The sequence below is a fragment of the Budorcas taxicolor genome, chromosome 12, assembly GCF_023091745.1.
Source record: "Budorcas taxicolor isolate Tak-1 chromosome 12, Takin1.1, whole genome shotgun sequence".
Taxonomy (NCBI): Eukaryota; Metazoa; Chordata; class Mammalia; order Artiodactyla; family Bovidae; genus Budorcas; species Budorcas taxicolor.
Window position 1 is genome coordinate 44,232,062 of NC_068921.1, and position 17,944 is coordinate 44,250,005.

General features: G+C 36.3%; 1 protein-coding gene across 1 annotated transcript in view; it reads right to left on the reverse strand.

The window, feature by feature from the left end:
* Positions 1-17,944, reverse strand: part of KLHL1 (kelch like family member 1) — a 532,887-nt gene that overhangs the window by 295,962 nt on the left and 218,981 nt on the right. The window contains exon 3 of the mRNA XM_052650221.1: positions 12,063-12,199. Within this exon, the coding sequence (XP_052506181.1) occupies positions 12,063-12,199 (137 nt within the window). The remainder of the gene's footprint in view (positions 1-12,062; positions 12,200-17,944) is intronic.

Below are 17,944 nucleotides of genomic sequence, written 5' to 3' on the forward strand. Positions count from 1 at the left end.
CTCAGTCGTGTTCGATTCTTTGCAACCCCATGAATCGCAGCATGCCAGGCCTCCCTATCCATCACCAACTCCCAGAGTTCACTCAGACTCACGTCCATCGAGTCAGTGATGCCATCCAGCCATCTCATCTTGTGTCTTCCCCTTCTCCTCCTGCCTCCAATCCCTGCCAGCATCAGAGTCTTTTCCAATGTGTCAACTCTTTGCATGAGGTGGCCAAAGGACAGGAGTTTCAGCTTTAGCATCATTCCTTCCAAAGAAATCCCAGGGCTGATCTCCTTCAGATTGGATTGGTTGGATCTCCTTGCAATCCAAGGGACTCTCAAGAGTCTTCTCCAACACCACAGTTCAAAAGCATCAAATCTTCAGCACTCAGCCTTCTTCAAAGTCCAACTCTCACATCCATACATGACTACTGGAAAAACCATAACCTTGACTAGAATGACCTTAGTGTGCAAAGTAATGTCTCTGCTTTTGAATAGGCTATCTAGGTTGGTCATAACTTTTCTTCCAAGGAGTAAGCATCTTTTAATTTCATGGCTGCAGTCACCATCTGCAGTGATCTTGGAGCCCAAAAAAATAAAGTCTGACACTGTTTCCACTGTTTCCCCATCTATTTCCGATGAAGTGATGGGACCAGATGTCATTATCTTCGTTTTCTGAATATTGAGCTTTAAGCCGACTTTTTCATTCTCGTCTTTCACTTTCATCAAGAGGCTTTTTAGTTCCTCTTCATTTTCTGCCATAAGGGTGGTGTCATCTGCGTATCTGAGGTTGTTGATATTTCTCCCGGCCATCTTGATTCCAGCTTGTGTTTCTTCCAGTCCAGCATTTCTCATGATGTACCCTGCATATAAGTTAAATAAGCAGGGTGACAATATACAGCCTTGATGTGCTTCTTTTGGTATTTGAAACCAGTCTGTTGTTCCATGTCCATAGTGCTAAATAAACAATCAGTTTTTCCCATTGGGGTGGCATCTACTTTCTTTCTAAAGTATGTAACCTACATGCTATAAAGCATATACATAATTATTAAAACATATATTAGTTTCAGGTATATAGCTAAGTGATTCAGTTATACATACAGATGTATCTATTCTTTTTCAAATTATTTCCCCATTTAGCTTGCTATATAATATTAAGTAGAGTTCCCTGTGCTATAAAGTAGGTCTTTGTTGTCTATCCATTTTAAATATTGCAGTGTGTACATGAAAATAACCTTCCACAGAAAGAAAAAAAATTGTATTTTATGCCAGTTGATGTTAAGACAATGGAAGTTCACATTATTCACACTATGTGGAAATTACATAAGTACATATAAACAACATTCCCTCTCATATTAATCAGCCATAGTGTTCAATAACTTTGCTGCTGCTGCTAAGTCACTTCAGTCATGTCCGACTCTGTGCGACCCCATAGATGGCAGCCCACCAGGCTCCCCTGTCCCTGGGATTCTCCTGGCAAGAACACTGGAGTGGGTTGCCATTTCCTTCTCCAAATCTTGAAAGTGAAAAGGGAAAGGGAACTAACTCAGTCGTGTCCGACTCTTAGCGACCCCAAGGACTGCGGCCGACCAGGCTCCCCTGTCCATGGGATTTTCCAGGCAAGAGTGCTGGAGTGCGATGCCATTGCCTTCTCAGTCAGTAACTTTTAGTTCAGTTCGGTATAGTTACTCAGTCGTGTCCAACTCTTTGCAACCCAGTGAATCGCAGCACGCCAGGCCTCCCAGTCCATCACCATCTCCCGGAGTTTACTCAAACTCAGGTCCATCGAGTTGGTGATGCCATGCAGCCATCTCATTCTGTGGTCCCCTTCTCCTCTGCCCTTAATCCTTCCCAGCATCAGGGTCTTTTCCAATGAGTCAACTCATCGCATGAGGATGCCAAAGTACTGGAGTTTCAGCTTTAGCATCAGTCCTTCCAATGAACACACAGGACTGATCTCCTTTAGGACGGACTGGTTGGATCTCCTTTCAGTCCAAGGGACTCTCAAGAGACTTCTCCAGCACCGCAGTTCAAAAGCATCAATTCTTTGGCACTCAGCTTTCTTCACAGTCCAACTCTCATGTTCATACATGACCATGGGAAAACCATAGCCTTAATTAGATGGACTGTTTTTGGCAAAGTAATATCTCTCCTTTTGAATACAGTATCGATGTTGGTCATAACTTTCCTTCATAGGAGTAACCGTCTTTTAATTTCATGGCGGCAATCACCATCTGCAGTGATTTTGGAGCCTCCCAAAATAAAGTCTGACACTGTTTCCACTGTTTTCACTGTTTCCCCATCTATTTCCCATGAAATGATGGGACCAGAGGTCATGATCTGTGTTTTCTGAGTGTATTGTCGCACCAACTTTTTCACTCTCCACTTTCACTGTCATCAAGAGGCTTTTTAGTTCCTCTTCACTTTCTGCCATAAGGGTGGTGTCATCTGCATATCTGAAGTTATTGATATTTCTCCCACCAATCATGATTCCAGCTTCTGCTTCTTCCAGCCCAGCATATCTCATGATATACTCTGCATATAAGTTAAATAAGCAGGGTGACAATATACAGCCTTGACATATTCCTTTTCCTATTTGGAAACAGTCTGTTGTTCCATGTCCAGTTCTAACTGTTGCATCCTGACCTGCATATAGGTTTCTCAAGAGGCAGGTTAGGTGGTCTGGTATTCCCATCTCTTTCCGAATTTTCCACAGTTTATTGTGATCCACAGAGTCAAAGGCTTTGGCATAGTCAATAAAGCAGAAATAGATGTTTTTCTGGAACTCTCTTGCTTTTTCCATGATCCACCGAATGCTGGCAATTTGATCTCTGGTTCCTCTGCCTTTTTTAAAACCAGCTTGAACATCTGGAAGTTCGTATATTACTGAAGCCTGGCTTGGAGGGGAACTTTGAGCATTACTTTACTAGCATGTGAGATGACTGCAATTATGTGGTAGTTTGAGCATTCTTTGGCATTGCCTTTCTTTGGGATTGGAATGAAAACTGACCTTTTCCAGTCCTATGGCCACTGCTGAGTTTTCCAAATTTGCTGGCATATTGAGTGCAGCACTTTCACAGCATCATCTTTCAGGATTTGAAACAGCTCAACTGGAATTCCATCACCTCCACTAGCTTTGTTCGTATGATGCTTTCTAAGGCCCACTTCACTTCACATTCCAGGATGTCTGGCTCTAGGTGAGTGATCACACCATCATGATTATCTGGACCGTGAAGCTCTTTTTTGTACAGTTCTTCTGTGTTTTCTTGCCACCTCTTCTTAATATCTTCTGCTTCTGTTAGGTCCATACCATTTCTGTCTTTTATCAAGCCCGTCTTTGCATGGAATGTTCCCTTGGTATTTCTAATTTTCTTGAAGAGATCTCTAGTCTTTCCCATTCTGTTGTTTTCCTCTATATCTTTGCATTGATCACTGAAGAAGGCTTTCTTATCTCTCCTTGCTCTTCTTGGAACTCTGCATTCAGATGCTGATATCTTTCCTTTTCTCTTTTGCTTTTCACTTCTCTTCTTTTCACAGCTATTTATAAGGCTTCCCCAGACAGCCATTTTGCTTTTTTGCTTTTCTGTCCCATGGGGATGGTCTTGATCCTTGTCTCCTGTACAGTGTCACAAACCTCCATCCATAGTTCATCAGGCACTCTATCTATCAGATGTTGTCCCTTAAATCTATTTCTCACTTTCACTGTAGAGTCATAAGGGATTTTATTTAGGTCATATCTGAATGGTCTAGCGATTTTCCCCACTTTTTTCAATTTAAGTCTGAATCTGGCAATAAGGAGTTCAAGATCTGAGCCACAGTAACTTTAGATCCGGTTTAAAAAAAAAAAAAAAAAAGCAAGTTTGGAAACTCAGCAGTGGCCATAGGACTGGAAAAGGTCAGTTTTCATTTCATATCCAAAGAAAGGCAATGCCAAAGAATGCTCAAGCTACCACACATTGCACTCATCTCACATGCTAGTAATGTAATGCTCAAAATTCTCCAAGCCAGGTTTCAGCAATACGTGAACGTGAACTCCCTGATGTTCAAGCTGGTTTTAGAAAAGGCAGAGGAACCAGAGATCAAATTGCCAACATCTGCTGGATCATGGAAAAAGCAAGAGAGTTTCAGAAAAACATCTATTTCTGCTTTATTGACTATGCCAAAGCCTTTGACTCTGTGGATCACAATAAACTGTGGAAAATTCTGAAAGAGATGGGAATACCGGACCACCTAACCTGCCTCTTGAGAAATCTGTATGCAGGTCAGGAAGCAACAGTAAGAACTGGACATGGAACAACAGACTGGTTCCAAATAGGAAAAGGAGTACGTCAAGGCTATATATTGTCACCCTGCTTATTTAACTTATATGCAGAGTACACCATGAGAAACGCTGGACTGGAAGAAACACAAGCTGGACTCAAGATTGCCGGGAGAAATATCAACAACCTCAGATATGCAAATGACACCACCCTTATGGCAGAAAGTGAAGAGGAGCTAAAAAGCGTCTTGATGAACGTGAAAGAGGAGAGCGAAAAAGTTGGCTTAAAGCTCAACATTCAGAAAACGAAGATCATGCCATCTGGTCCCATCACTTCATGGGAAATAGATGGGGAAACAGTAGAAATAGTGTCAGACTTTATTTTTTTGGGCTCCAAAATCACTGCAGATGTTGACTGCAGCCATGAAATTAAAAGATGCTTACTCCTTGGAAGAAAAGTTATGAGCAACCTAGATAGTGTATTCAAAAGCAGAGGCATTAGTTTGCCGACTAAGGTCATTCTAGTCAAGGCTACGGTTTTCCCTGTGGTCATGTATGGATGTGAGAGTTGGACTGTGAAGAAGGCTGAGCGCCAAAGATTTGATGCTTTTGAACTGTGGTGTTGGAGAAGACTCTTGAGAGTCCCTTGGATGCAAGGAGATCCAACCAGTCCATTCTGAAGGAGATCAGCCCTGGGATTTCTTTGGAAGGAATGATTTTAAAGCTGAAGGTCCAGAACTTTGGCCACCTCATGCGAAGAGTTGACTCATTGGAAAAGACTCTGATGCTTGGAGGGATTGGGGGCAGGAGGAGAAGGTGACGACAGAGGATGAGATGGCTGGATGGCATCATGGACTCAATGGACGTGGGTCTGAGTGAACTCCAGGAGATGGTGATGGACAGGGAGGCCTGGCGTGTTGTGATTCATGGGGTCAGGGAGCGTCAGACATGACTGAGTGACTGAACTGAACTGAACTAAAAAAAAAAAAAACAGCTATGAACTGTCATTGGAGACTAGATTGTGGCTTTACCTCTGTGCTGTTTTGATGACCTCTGGGTTATTGTGTTTATATTTCTGAATCTGACAGTAAAATTTGATTAATTATCCATCTCAGAATGTTACGGTGTGGATCAGATAAGATAAGATAATAAATGTAATACATAATATAAACACACCTCAAATATATAAGGTAGCAAAATTGCAAGTTAGTGGGTGTAATAAAACATGTAGCACTAAAAATGTACATAAAATCATACATATTAAATATAAATCATATTGTATACTGAAGCATATAGTAAATTGGATTCAAAAGTTGTGAATGTTTGTTAAAAAATGATTATTCTTTCCCCAGTTCTCAGCCTTTATATTCATTTTTTAATGGCAGATTATGCCAAAGATTTGAAAAAAAACATAAAACATTTGAAAAACATCATATACAGTCATCATTATTGATTGCTTGCAATATGCTAAGTGTTATGATAAACTTATTTTATTATATTAGTTTATTTATTTCTTAAAAGAATCCTCTCAGACATCATCATTTTCCCCTTTTTATAGTTGAGTTATTTTAAGAATCTATGAAGTTAAGAAATTTGACTAATATCTTTAACTGTACAATGGGGGAGACCAAAGGCTATAATCTAAATTTTTAAGGGGGAGTAAGCAATAGGCGGTGCTAATTAGAATAAATGCCCAACAATCTAATGAACATTGGATTGCCCACATCATGATGAATCTTGGTTGAAATGGTCCTAGGTAAAGACAAGCTCAGTTATTTCTGACATTAAATTCCACATATTACACTATATGGAGCCACTGCCCTTCAAATACAACAGAATCAAGGGAGCAAATATTTGCGGATTAGAGTGAAGGTAAAATAATTTTGAGAAAATTTAACCAAATATAATGTTAATGGTATAAAAATACATAGCATGGACACTGCCCAGTTGGTATAGTGGCTTATGATTCAGTTCATACCTTCCCAATATCCAAAGCAGAGGAAAATGTAGAGAATTATAAGACTGAAAACAACAGTAAAAATCAAAGCAGGTATTTTTTAAAGAAAATTAAAGCTGATTACAAAATGAAATGTGAGAGATTTCCCCTATTTGGAAACTCAGAAATTAAATGTGAGTTACAGTGCAGAAGAGACAAAACCTTTCCTGTCTAGCTGGTAAATATTGAATTTCATATTGCCTTTTCATTTTTAGTCTATTTATAGAATCCCATAGCATAAAGCAAAAGTGTATTTCAATAATAGCAACCAAAATTACACAATATATATAAACTATACATCATTTTAAATTATCTATTTGATACAATAGTGTTCCCCCAATTAATTTTATATTATTTAGTGTTGCATGAATGCACAGATGTGCACACATACACACACACAGACATACAAAATTTCCTGGTAACATAGTGGAAAGGTAGGAGTATGATGGCAATACACAACTGATCTATTTTGCTATTTTTACTTTTTTCTTACTGATTTCTATAGGTTATTTCAACATCCTAGGATAATTATTCTCAATATTTTTAATTTATTGGTAATAACAATATATAAAACCAGTCTTTTAAGGCTCAATTTCTTAAAATGAGAAGATAATTTTCTCATCTAGCAAAACCCATAAGTTTAAAAATAATATTGCATATTCATACCACTTGAATTAAACCCGTAATAAAAATAAGACAATAATTTTACCATAAAAATTCTGAAGGGAATTTAGAATATTTAGCCCAGGCTGTGTATATTGATGTATATCTTTTAATATTAAGGCAGAACATTAAACTTGTTAGCTTCTGATTATGTATATTTTCATACCATTCATGGTATTTTATTCAAATGTTTGGTACTAAGCAGAAACTATCTTACCATTCCTTAGCATGTACTAAGGCTTTAATTAACTTCAATGGCACACAAACCTTTTTTGTTGTCTTTTAAGGAAGTTAACTCTTCAATATGATTAAAATTTTGCCATTTGGCAGTTTAATTTTCTGCCCTTCTTTTTAATATCACTACTAGATGGACAGTTTCCTTTATTTAAACCTTGTCCTTATCAGTTCTCTACAGGACCTGATACTTTGTTAGTAACCCTACAATCCAATCACCTATATTTGTTAAAAATTTATTTTCTTATGCATCAATGAACACAGTATATGTTCAAGTATGTCAGGATAAACTGGAAGGATATTTCTATCAGTCTGATGGCAACTTTAAACTACAGTGAATCCCAAAACATCCTTTTCAAATATATTAAACTTCCTCTTTCATATTCACAATGTGATCATCTATTTCTGGCTAAAATTGATAATCACACAATCAGTATAGTAACCTTCAAAATTTGCTTTACACCGTTCTCTAATGAGGAAACACTAGGCTGTGTATATTGAAAAGTATGTTTATAGTGAAAATTAGCTATTTGAAACTCAAAATTGGAAAGACCCTTAAAAAGTAGAGAATGTGTATAAATCAGTATATTGTCTTCCAGAACTCATCATAGGGCATGGCACATAGTGGGCCTTATAGTAAAAATTCAGAGGCATTTAGTTCATTCACAAGGCAAGAACTGTCAGGCATTCATGTGCTGAAGCTGTCAGGAATCACAGGTTCCTGCAGGGAACCACCACTAGTTTGGGAGGAAGTATGACTCAAGCCTTAAGTGAGCCATTGTCTAGTTACCTGGGAGTGGATTTAAGCTACCTAAATTACTGTGAGGGCAAGATAGTCACTAATTAACTAGCACTCTACTAAAGGATATTGTTCAGTAGGGATAATACCACTCAATTTGTGCTTTGACATTTTACTCTAGCAGTAGACTCGACAGCTGACTATAGATTTTATCAAGTTACTTTAGCTCACTAACTTGGCTGCAGTAATAAATTCAGAGTCTATAAAGAATTGAAAAAAAATAAAAAAGCTATCCCTTAATATTGGGCTTCGCAGGTGATGCTAGTGGTGAAGAAATCTCCTGCTAATGCATGAGACATAAGAGACTTGTGTTCTGATCCCTGGATCAGGAAGAGCCCTTGGAGGAGGGCATGGCAACTCATTCCAATATTTTTACATGGAAAATATAAATGACTAAGATCACACTCATATTTCCTAATTTTAAGAAATAAATAAAATTCAATAGAAAGTTTTAAAAAGAAGAAATCAAAGTTAATCAAGAATTTAGAAAGGCAACAGGAAGTCTCTTGTTAGGTATACAATTATTTCTAACACTGATATTAATTTCATTTCCTTTTTATTCCTGAACTATTATAGATGTTAAAAAAAATAACCTTATTGTGAATTTTGTTTTAAGTAGCTAGTTTTGATACTGTAATAATTAGTTGTTATTTTTATAATTTATATCTTTACCTTTCATATTTTCAACAGCATTTTCTTTAGTGTCAACACAAAGACTTATTGGTTTTTTATTCTATCTTACATATTGCTAGTATTAACCTTTATATTATTATATATTTTCCCTTTAGAATAAAATTCAAATTTCATTTGAGCTATTATCCAGCATTCACTTATTTATTTATCCAGGTCACTCTTTCTAATCACTAGGGGAAAAAGAAAGATCTCTAAATATTTGCTTTGGTTCTTAATGAAACACTACCACACTCCCGATCCCATTCCTTCTCATTCTAATTTGATGGAGTAGGAAAAAAGAAAGGTAAATAGAGAGAACGTCTTCTACTTCTTACAAATTTTACCACAAGAATTCTTTAAAGAATGCTTCCTCTTTGTTCAAGTCAAAAATTATTGAACTCTATAATCGTTGAAGCTTATCTCAGTTAATTCTTCCAAGGAAGTTTACCTATTCACTCATAAATTTTTAATGAAATTATAAAAATAGCTATATACAGTTCTTTCAAACCTTAAAGACTCTCCAGACCTCAAGGAAATTTTATCTGTTTAAATCATTTTAAGGTACTCTTACCCATCTCTACTAGATGCAGAACTAGACAGCTAATAATTAACTGTCAATTCTTGAGACAGTTGAACCTCCTTAGTTTTTCTGAGGCTGCCCAAACTTTAGAATTCAAGAAAATATTACCAATTGGATGACCCTTTAAGGATCTCACTGCTCATTCATTATTTCTCCTTTTTTGAGATGTGTTCATTTTTAGCCTTCTACAAAGGAAAGCCTTAGAGATCAGCTAGTTGGCTAGCTAAATAGACACACACAGAGATACCTCTCAGTCTTTCTTTTCTGTATCATTATTTACTTGATCTCTACTGTTGTTATAATTTCTTACATTGTATATATATATATTTAAAAAAGGTACACACTTTCTATTATGACTAACTCCCAATATTGTGCAATATTATGATGCAAATTATTAGCTCATCTAGCACATTTCTATAACAACTTGAAATTTATCAACCATGAGGTAGGTATGAATATATTAATATGAGCAAAGGCCAGAGTGGCAGAGGTAACCAAAAGGCAGCTTTGTATCTGGTCTGCCCTCTACAAAGCAGTGCCAAATCTGGGTCATTCAGCAGGAAGCTTTGAAACACCTTCCAACTTTCTGTTGCACAATAAGTGTCTTTTGACCTAGTTTTTCACTCGAGGAATGCAAGGCTGCCAAGAGCCATGGAGGCTCTAAGTGTTGGATCTATGTCTTTGTGTTTGTAGAAGGATTCCTAAAATGCTAGCTTCATGATTCTTCTCTTTCTAGGAAACAGTAGTGTGATTATGTTATTTATCTCTTGTTTGGAAAGTCAGCAATATTTTATATCATTATATCAAACTGCTTGCAATTTGAAATCAAAAAAGATGGTCTTAAAGTCCCCTCAGCTTTACTAAAATTTAGACAGGCTACTTCTTGACTCAAGGCCTTTGATCTCCCTTTTCTTGGAGCATTTGCTTTAGAAAACTTGTAATTATAAATCTTCCTCTACCTCTTTGAGATGCAAATTATTAAAAAGAAAAAAATAAACTGGCTTCTTGCCAGTTATACAACAGGAAGATTTTTCTCAAGGACCTGAAAGCCATCTCTTTGAAAATCCAACATCAAGGGAAATAGCACTTGTATATCTCCATTTTTCGAAATGGAAAGAGCAGAATTTGAGTGGGCACCTTGCTTCAAGTTGTGAAACTACCTTCTGTTACAAAGAGGAGAAAGTTTACTTTTCCTCTAGGTAAAGTCAATAAGCAATGGCCTGTGTTCTCTTTTACCCCAGAACTTAAAAATACTCCCCTAACCCTTTGTTTCAGCAAAATTAAGTCTGAATTCTTATCTCACTCCCCTGTTGCAACAGCCTTGAAAACAGATGTGCTTACCTGATTAACTTTGTCCATTGCAATATTTCCTTTGACAAAATGTAATTTAAAAGTTACTGAGGCTGGAAAATGTTTAAGTCTTTCCATCACATTGCTGCCTTGAGATTCAAGTACCTGGAACATGTGTATTTTTCTTTCCAAACTGGTTTCTTTTACTGAGTAAGTATAACATTAATGTAGTAAACTTCTCTTTTTGAGAAGCTAAATTCTCCAAGAGAACAGATTCTTACTAGTTCCATAGCCTCTGGTTCTAGTGGCTAATCTTCATAATGTAGTGGTTTATTCACTAAATCGTGTGTGACTCTTTTGTAGCACCATGGACTGTAGCCCGCCAGGCTCTTCTGTCCATGGGATTTCCCGGGTAAGATTACTGGAATGGGTTGCCATTTTCTTCTCTGGGGATTTTCCTGACCCAGAGATCAAGTTTGTATTGCCGGTGAATTCTTTGCCAATGAGCCACCAGGAAAGTCTGATCTTCACAACACCATTTCTCATTTCCCTGTAACCAGAAGTACTGCAAAAACACAGCTCCTTAAATTAGGGTCTTGCTGCTTTGGTAATCAGGCTCGAACTTCTCTTTCTTTCTTCATTTCACACTATGATCAAGAGTTAGGGCAAAATGAACTACCTGTTACTTCTAAAAATATTACACTAATCCATACTATTTGCCTTTGCTTCTATCACAAGATTTTAGTATAATGTGTCTCCTTCTCTTACTAACCTTGAAAGTTATTAACATGTTTTAAACAAATGTGAGTCATAATAATGCTCTAAATAGCAGGTTTTATGCCCTCTATTTTCCTCTTAACATTTGAAATTCTATCATATTTATCCCTTGTCTAACTTTTTGACTCCACTTGGACTGTGAGCTTCTGGAGGGCAAAGACATGGTTTATTCATTAGTTTATTCCCCAGAGGCACAGCTAATACTTGTACATTGAGTAGCATGTAACAGTTATTTGCTAAATTATTTGTGCTAAATATAATATGGTGCAAAGGCCAACAAAAAAATATAATAGATCAGAAAAAAAGAGAAAAAATGCTTAAAAATTAGCCATTTTCACAATTCTAAGTGTCTTCATTTTCCTTTTTAAGCTAAGTTTGTCAAGTCCACATTAAATTGTCTGTGAAGGTTTTAATACTGAAATAAACATGTTACAAGGATAAAATAATTATTTGAACCCATCATTTCCTAAAAGAAAGAAATTATAGCTTTTCTTCCTAATGCTCTGTTTGAACATAAACAAACTCATATTTAATAATTAATAATCTCTCCTGTCTTCCAAACTCATTCCATTGACTATTATTATAAACCAGTTTAAATTATTTGTGGAAGGGAGTAGAGAATTTATATATAATTTACATTGGTGATTTTGTTGACAAAGAAAAATGAGGTCTGATTTTTCTCTGTTTGTGTCTCAACTGAAAAAACAAGACTGATACAAGCTAAGCAGTTTTTCTTTTTTAGTTTTAAAACATATATTAAAATTCTAAAATTCAAAAGATATTAACATAAAATTCTAATCCTTTTACTGTACCTGTATATGCAAACTGGACAAGGTCCCAGAGAGCATTGGGGTCTATGCCTTCCATCTTGATCTCCTCTTGCTTGGCTTCACAAACATCACTTGTAAACATGGCAGCAAAATAGTCAGAGACTGAGCTCAGAACAAGCCTGAAAGAGGCACAGGATCTTATTTAGGCCATGAATGTGTCAACAAGAATGCAATGAAGGACACTATCTGTCTATCCATCCATCCATCCATCTGCCTATCATCCATCCATTATGTATATATACATATGTATGCATCTGTCTATTTATTGCCTTATGAAGTGTACTTTAAAAAACTGATTTAGAAAATTCTGCTCCAACCTTTGGTCACAGAGTATTGTCTTACATTTTCTTCCATATTTTTTTCTTTCAAATTTAAGTCATTCATCCTTTCGGATAGGATTCCAATTTTATTTTTCTCTATATACTTGTCCATGTTCCATGAAATTACTAAAGAATTTCATTTGTCCCGGTGAATTAATGGTTCCAACTATATTTCAAATTCGAGTCCTGAATGTATTGTGATCTGTTGCTGACTTTTTTCCCCTTATTTTCCTGTCCTTGTGCTAATACAATACATTATAGAAAAAAAGCTATGATTCTAAATAGCATTTATAAGCAGTGAAACAAATCCTCCCCTTTTATTTTTCCTTTCATTTAACTATTAGTGGAGTTTTATTCTTCATATAAATTTAATGCAATCTCCTCAAATAAATTAAATGGAATTTTAATTAAAATGCATTGAATTTCTACTCTTTGCAACCCCATGAATTGCAGCACGGCAGGCCTCCCTGTCCGTCACCAACTCCTGGAGTTCACCCAAACTCATGTCCATCGAGTCGATGATGCCATCCAGCCATCTCATCCTCTGTTGTCCCCTTCTCCTCCTGCCCCTAAATCCTTCCCAGCATCAGAGTCTTTTCCAATGAGTCAACTCTTTGCATGAAGTGGCCAAAGTACTGGAGTTTCAGCTTTAGCGTCAGTCCTTCCAATGAACACCCAAGACTGATCTCCTTTTAGAATGGACTGTTTGGATCTCCTTGCAGTCCAAGGGACTCTCAATAGTCTTTTCCAACACCACAGTTCAAAAGCATCAATTCTTCGGCACTCAGCTTTCCTCACAGTCCAACTCTCTCATCCATATATGACCACTGGAAAAACCATAGCCTTGACTAGACTAGACATTATTTTGTTGGCAAAGTAATGTCTCTGTTTTTGAATATGCTATCTATGTTGGTCATAACTTTCCTTCATAGGAGTAAGCGTCTTTTAATTTCATGGCTGAAATTACCATCCGCAGTGATTTTGGAGCCCCAAAAAATAAAGTCTGACACTGTTTCCACTGATTCCCCATCTATTTCCCATAACACTTTTCCCTCAGCCCAATTGCTGAGCTGACTGTCATAATATAATTAACTTTTCAACTCACATCACCCTCTGAAGGTGCCTTATGAGTTGATCCCAAATTAAAAAAAAAAAAAAAAAAAAAAAAAATCTTTGTTTCAAAATGTTGTCTTCTCTTATTCTCTGCAATAAAAATGAATCATTTCTTGATTGGATTGTGACATGAGTTGAAAAGTTAATTATATTATGACAACCAGCTCAGCAATTGGACTGAGTGAAAGTGTTTGCTGTTCACTTAAGTCCTAATCTTTGCAATCCCATAGATTGAAGCTTGCCAAGCTTCTCTGTCTGTTGAATTCTCCAGGCAAGAACACTGGTGTGGGGAGTCATTCCCTTCTCAGGGAGTCTTCCCTACCCAGGGATTGAACTCAGTTCTCCTGCACTACAGGCAGACTCTTTACCATTTGAGCCACTTGGAATTCCCTGGTTAAACCAAAAAGAAGCTCCAAAGCATTTCCGAAAGTCAAACTTGTACCAAAAAAAAAAAAAAAAAAGTCATGGTCACTGTTTGCTGCTGGTCTGATCCACTACAGTTTTCTGAATCCTAGTGAAACTATTACATCTGACAAGTATGCTCAGAAAATTGATGAGATGCACTGAAAACTGTAATGCCTACAGTTGGCATTGGTTAACAGAAAGGGCCTGATTCAACTCCAAAACAATGCCTGACCGCATGTCACACAATCAAGCTTTAAAGTTGAAGAAATTGAGCTATGAAGTTTTGCCTCATCAGCCATATTCATCTGACCTCTCTCACCAATCAACTACCATTTCTGCAAGCATCTGGACAACTTTTTGCAGGTAAAATGCTTCCAAACCAGCAGGGGGCATAAAATACTTTTCAAGAGTTTGTGGAATCCTGAAGCATGGATTTTTACCCTACAGGAATAAACAAACATCTCTCATTGGCAAAAATGTGTTGATTGTAATGGTTCTTATTTTGATTAATAAAGATGTATTTAAGCCTAGTTATATTGATTTAGCATTCCTTGTATTTCCTTTTGTACCAACCTAATGTTTCATGAACATTGCAAGAACCTTGCAACAGCATTATTTTTCTTAGTCCAACTCCTTACTTTCTTCTTGCTCAGTCAAGAATCATTTTAAAGAATATATGAAAGTGAAAGTGAAAGTCACTCAGTTGTGTCCGACTCTTTGTGACCCCATGGACTGTACAATTAGTGGAATTCACCAGGCCAAAATACTGGGGTAGGTAGCCTTTCCCTGCTCCAGAGAATCTTCCCAACCCAGGGATCGAACCCAGGTCTCCTGCATTGCAGGTGGGTTCTTTATCAGCTGAGCCATGAGGGAAGCCCAAGAATACTGGGATGGGTAGCCTGTCCTTTCTCCAATTGATCTTCCCAATGCCAAAATCAAATTGGGGTCTCCTGCACTGTAGGTGGATTCTTTACTAACTGACCTATCAGGGAAGCCTAAAGAATATATGTGTGAAAGTAAAAATGACTCAATTTTGTTCTAAAGAAAGATAAAGATACTGAAGGATATCAATACCCTTCAAGTGAAAGAAACTTCTTTAGTATTTCTTGTAAAGAGTGTCTAATGATAATAAATTCTGTCAGTTTTCATTTATATAAAAATATCTTAATTTAGCTGCATTGAAAATATAAAGTTGTTTCACTTGATATAGAATTCTAGATTGAGAGAAAAAAAATGTTTGAGCTAGAAAACTAATATTCTATTATAATCAAGACTCTATTGTTTCTAATAGAAATTATTTTTCATTCTTATAATTGCTTCCCTGTTTTACTATGTCCTTTATCTCTAATTGTTTTAGTTTTCTTCAGTTTATTTTAAGATTTAGAGTTGGCCTATTATGGCTTAAGTTATATAGATGTGGTTACTTTGTTATTCTTATTACCATTTTCTGCGCTTCCTGGAGAGGTGGATGGATCTTTTTCATCAAATTTAGAAAATTATCTGTTAATTGTACCTCATTTTTTCACCCAATTAGTCTTCTAACTCTTTTTTGGACTTTAATTCTATGTATGTTCTGATAATTGAGAGTACCTTACATGTTGTTGAGTGAGCTCAGTTTACACTCAATTTTTCTTTTGCTTTGTGTTTTATTGCAGAAGACTTCTAGTGAGTCAATATTTTTTTCCAAATTTGTTAGTATCAAGTTACATTATTTATCATATTCATCTTTTTCTATAGATATTTTCAGAGAAGGCAAGGCAACCCACTCCAGTACTCTTGCTTGAAAAATCAAATGGGCGGAGGTGCTTGTTGGGCTACAATCCATGAGGTCACGAAGAGTTGGACATGACTGAGCAACTTCACTTCCACTTTTCACTTTCATGCATTGGAGAAGGAAATGGCAACCCACTCCAGTGTTCTTGCCTGGAGAATTCCAGGGACAGGGGAGCCTGGTGTGTTGCCATCTATGGGGTCACACAGAGTCGGAACGACTGAAGTGACCTAGCAGCAGCAGCAGTATAGATATTTTAAATTATCTTTCATACTTGCTTTAATGGCCTTGTTTCCAGGTTGAGTTGACTGATTTTGCTCTTGACTGTAGATTTACATTCTCCAGGCTTTCTCCCATGTATCATTAAGTCTTACTTGTAAAATGGACATTATGGTCAACTCACACCATTAAAATAAAAGTAGAAGCTAAGAAGAGAATATTCCTTTAGTTTTTAGTTATTTTTAATTTTTATTGTTTGCCACAACTTTTTGATAGCTTTAAAAACATGCAGCTATTTCAATTTTCTGATGATTTATTATTGTTTTAATGATTGTTAAGATTTTTGTATATTTTAAAATCCTAAGTAGGAATATATTTTAAGATGAATGAGTAAAATATTTGACAATATGTTATGAATAGAGAATTGTTAAAAAAAAATTTGATACCTGAATTGTAGTTAAGATGTGTGTTTTAATCAGTTGTCTGAATTATGTCTGAAGCTTTTCTGTTTAAATAGGATTGAAAGTAGTGGTATCAGTATAACTTTATGATCTATAGTGTTTATGATTCATAAGTTTATGACTTTTTCAACTGGATAAAAGCCTTAGTACATACTTCATGAATTTAGGCATGTGATTCATGATTTTAACTATTAATATTAATAGCCTAATTGGTAACATGTTAGATATAATTAAAGTTATCATTTTTCTTAATGGACAGTTAGTACTTAAACATGTCAATTCTTTATATTCCCATAGGTGACAAAATAATTGAGGTACAGATAGCTTTAAATATTTGTTATACACTGATTAGATAAATCAGTGTTAATCAGTTTTATCAAAAGAACTAAATATAACTGAAAATCAAAGTAAATTATCATAAGCCACAGATATATATATACGTACATTTCTTTTTCTGGAGCATAAGAAATATACTGACATAAAGTTAGCCAGTTAACCAGTTTGAGTATATAAGGGCTTTATTTGCAACCAGGCAACATCCATGTAGAGGAAAACATTACAAAACCTACAGAATTTATCTTAAATAATGATATGAAATCTTCTCCATCAGCTATAAAATACAAAATACTGCTAACTCAGTAAGAGAAGTACAGAAAAGTTTATACTGCATTTAGATTTAGTGGCACATAAAATTTGAATTAGATGTTAAAAGAGGAGTGCAATGCATAACAGAGAGTAATATCTTCATAGGTGAGTATATAGCTTCTATTAATGCAAGAGAAGCAGAAGCAAAAACTGCATAAACAAGTGAATGCTTGCAGTCACTCTGGAAAAGTCTCTTATTGAGATCACTACAAATTTATTTCCTTACAAAGCTATTAAACCTGTCTAAGTCCTATTCCAGGTTATTTTGGAGTTTGACACTGTGGACTTCCCACGCCTTCTCTAAATCCCATTTTAGCTAAGGCAGTGCAGACTTTCTTAGCCTGGTTTTCCTCAAATTCTTTGACTTTTCTTACTCTTACTTCTTGACCCTTTCACTGCCTCCAGGTTTGTGTGTGTGTGTGTGTGTGTGTGTGTATGTGTGTCTAAATTTTGGCCTTCACACTCACTGTTTCAGAACCATGTGTGAGCATGGCCTTAATTATAACATTTATTGTGGTTTTAATCTAGCGACTTATCTAGAATGCCTGTAGAAACTGCTCACTAGATATCCCAGTAGCATTCTGGTATGCTTTCAACTAAACTCAGAGTATTCATTGGGAGGGCTCTTTTATTTTTACTTCCCTAATTCTACTTGGTGTATCACCAATATATTGAATTTTCACAGTATTGTGAAGTCATCACTTATGTCTTCTGGTGTTGTTGTCTGTATAAATATGACACAATATCCACCTTTCCTCTTTAATTGGACTGTATGGTTCCTGTGCCCAGACCCCTTTTAGGAGGTACACCTATGTTTCCAGCACCAGTGATATTGACACCTAACTGCTTCCAGTTGCCCTTTCTGTGTAGACCAATTGCACTTGGTCTAACAGAGGCTCCCTCACTCCATGTGCCCTGGCTACTCTTACC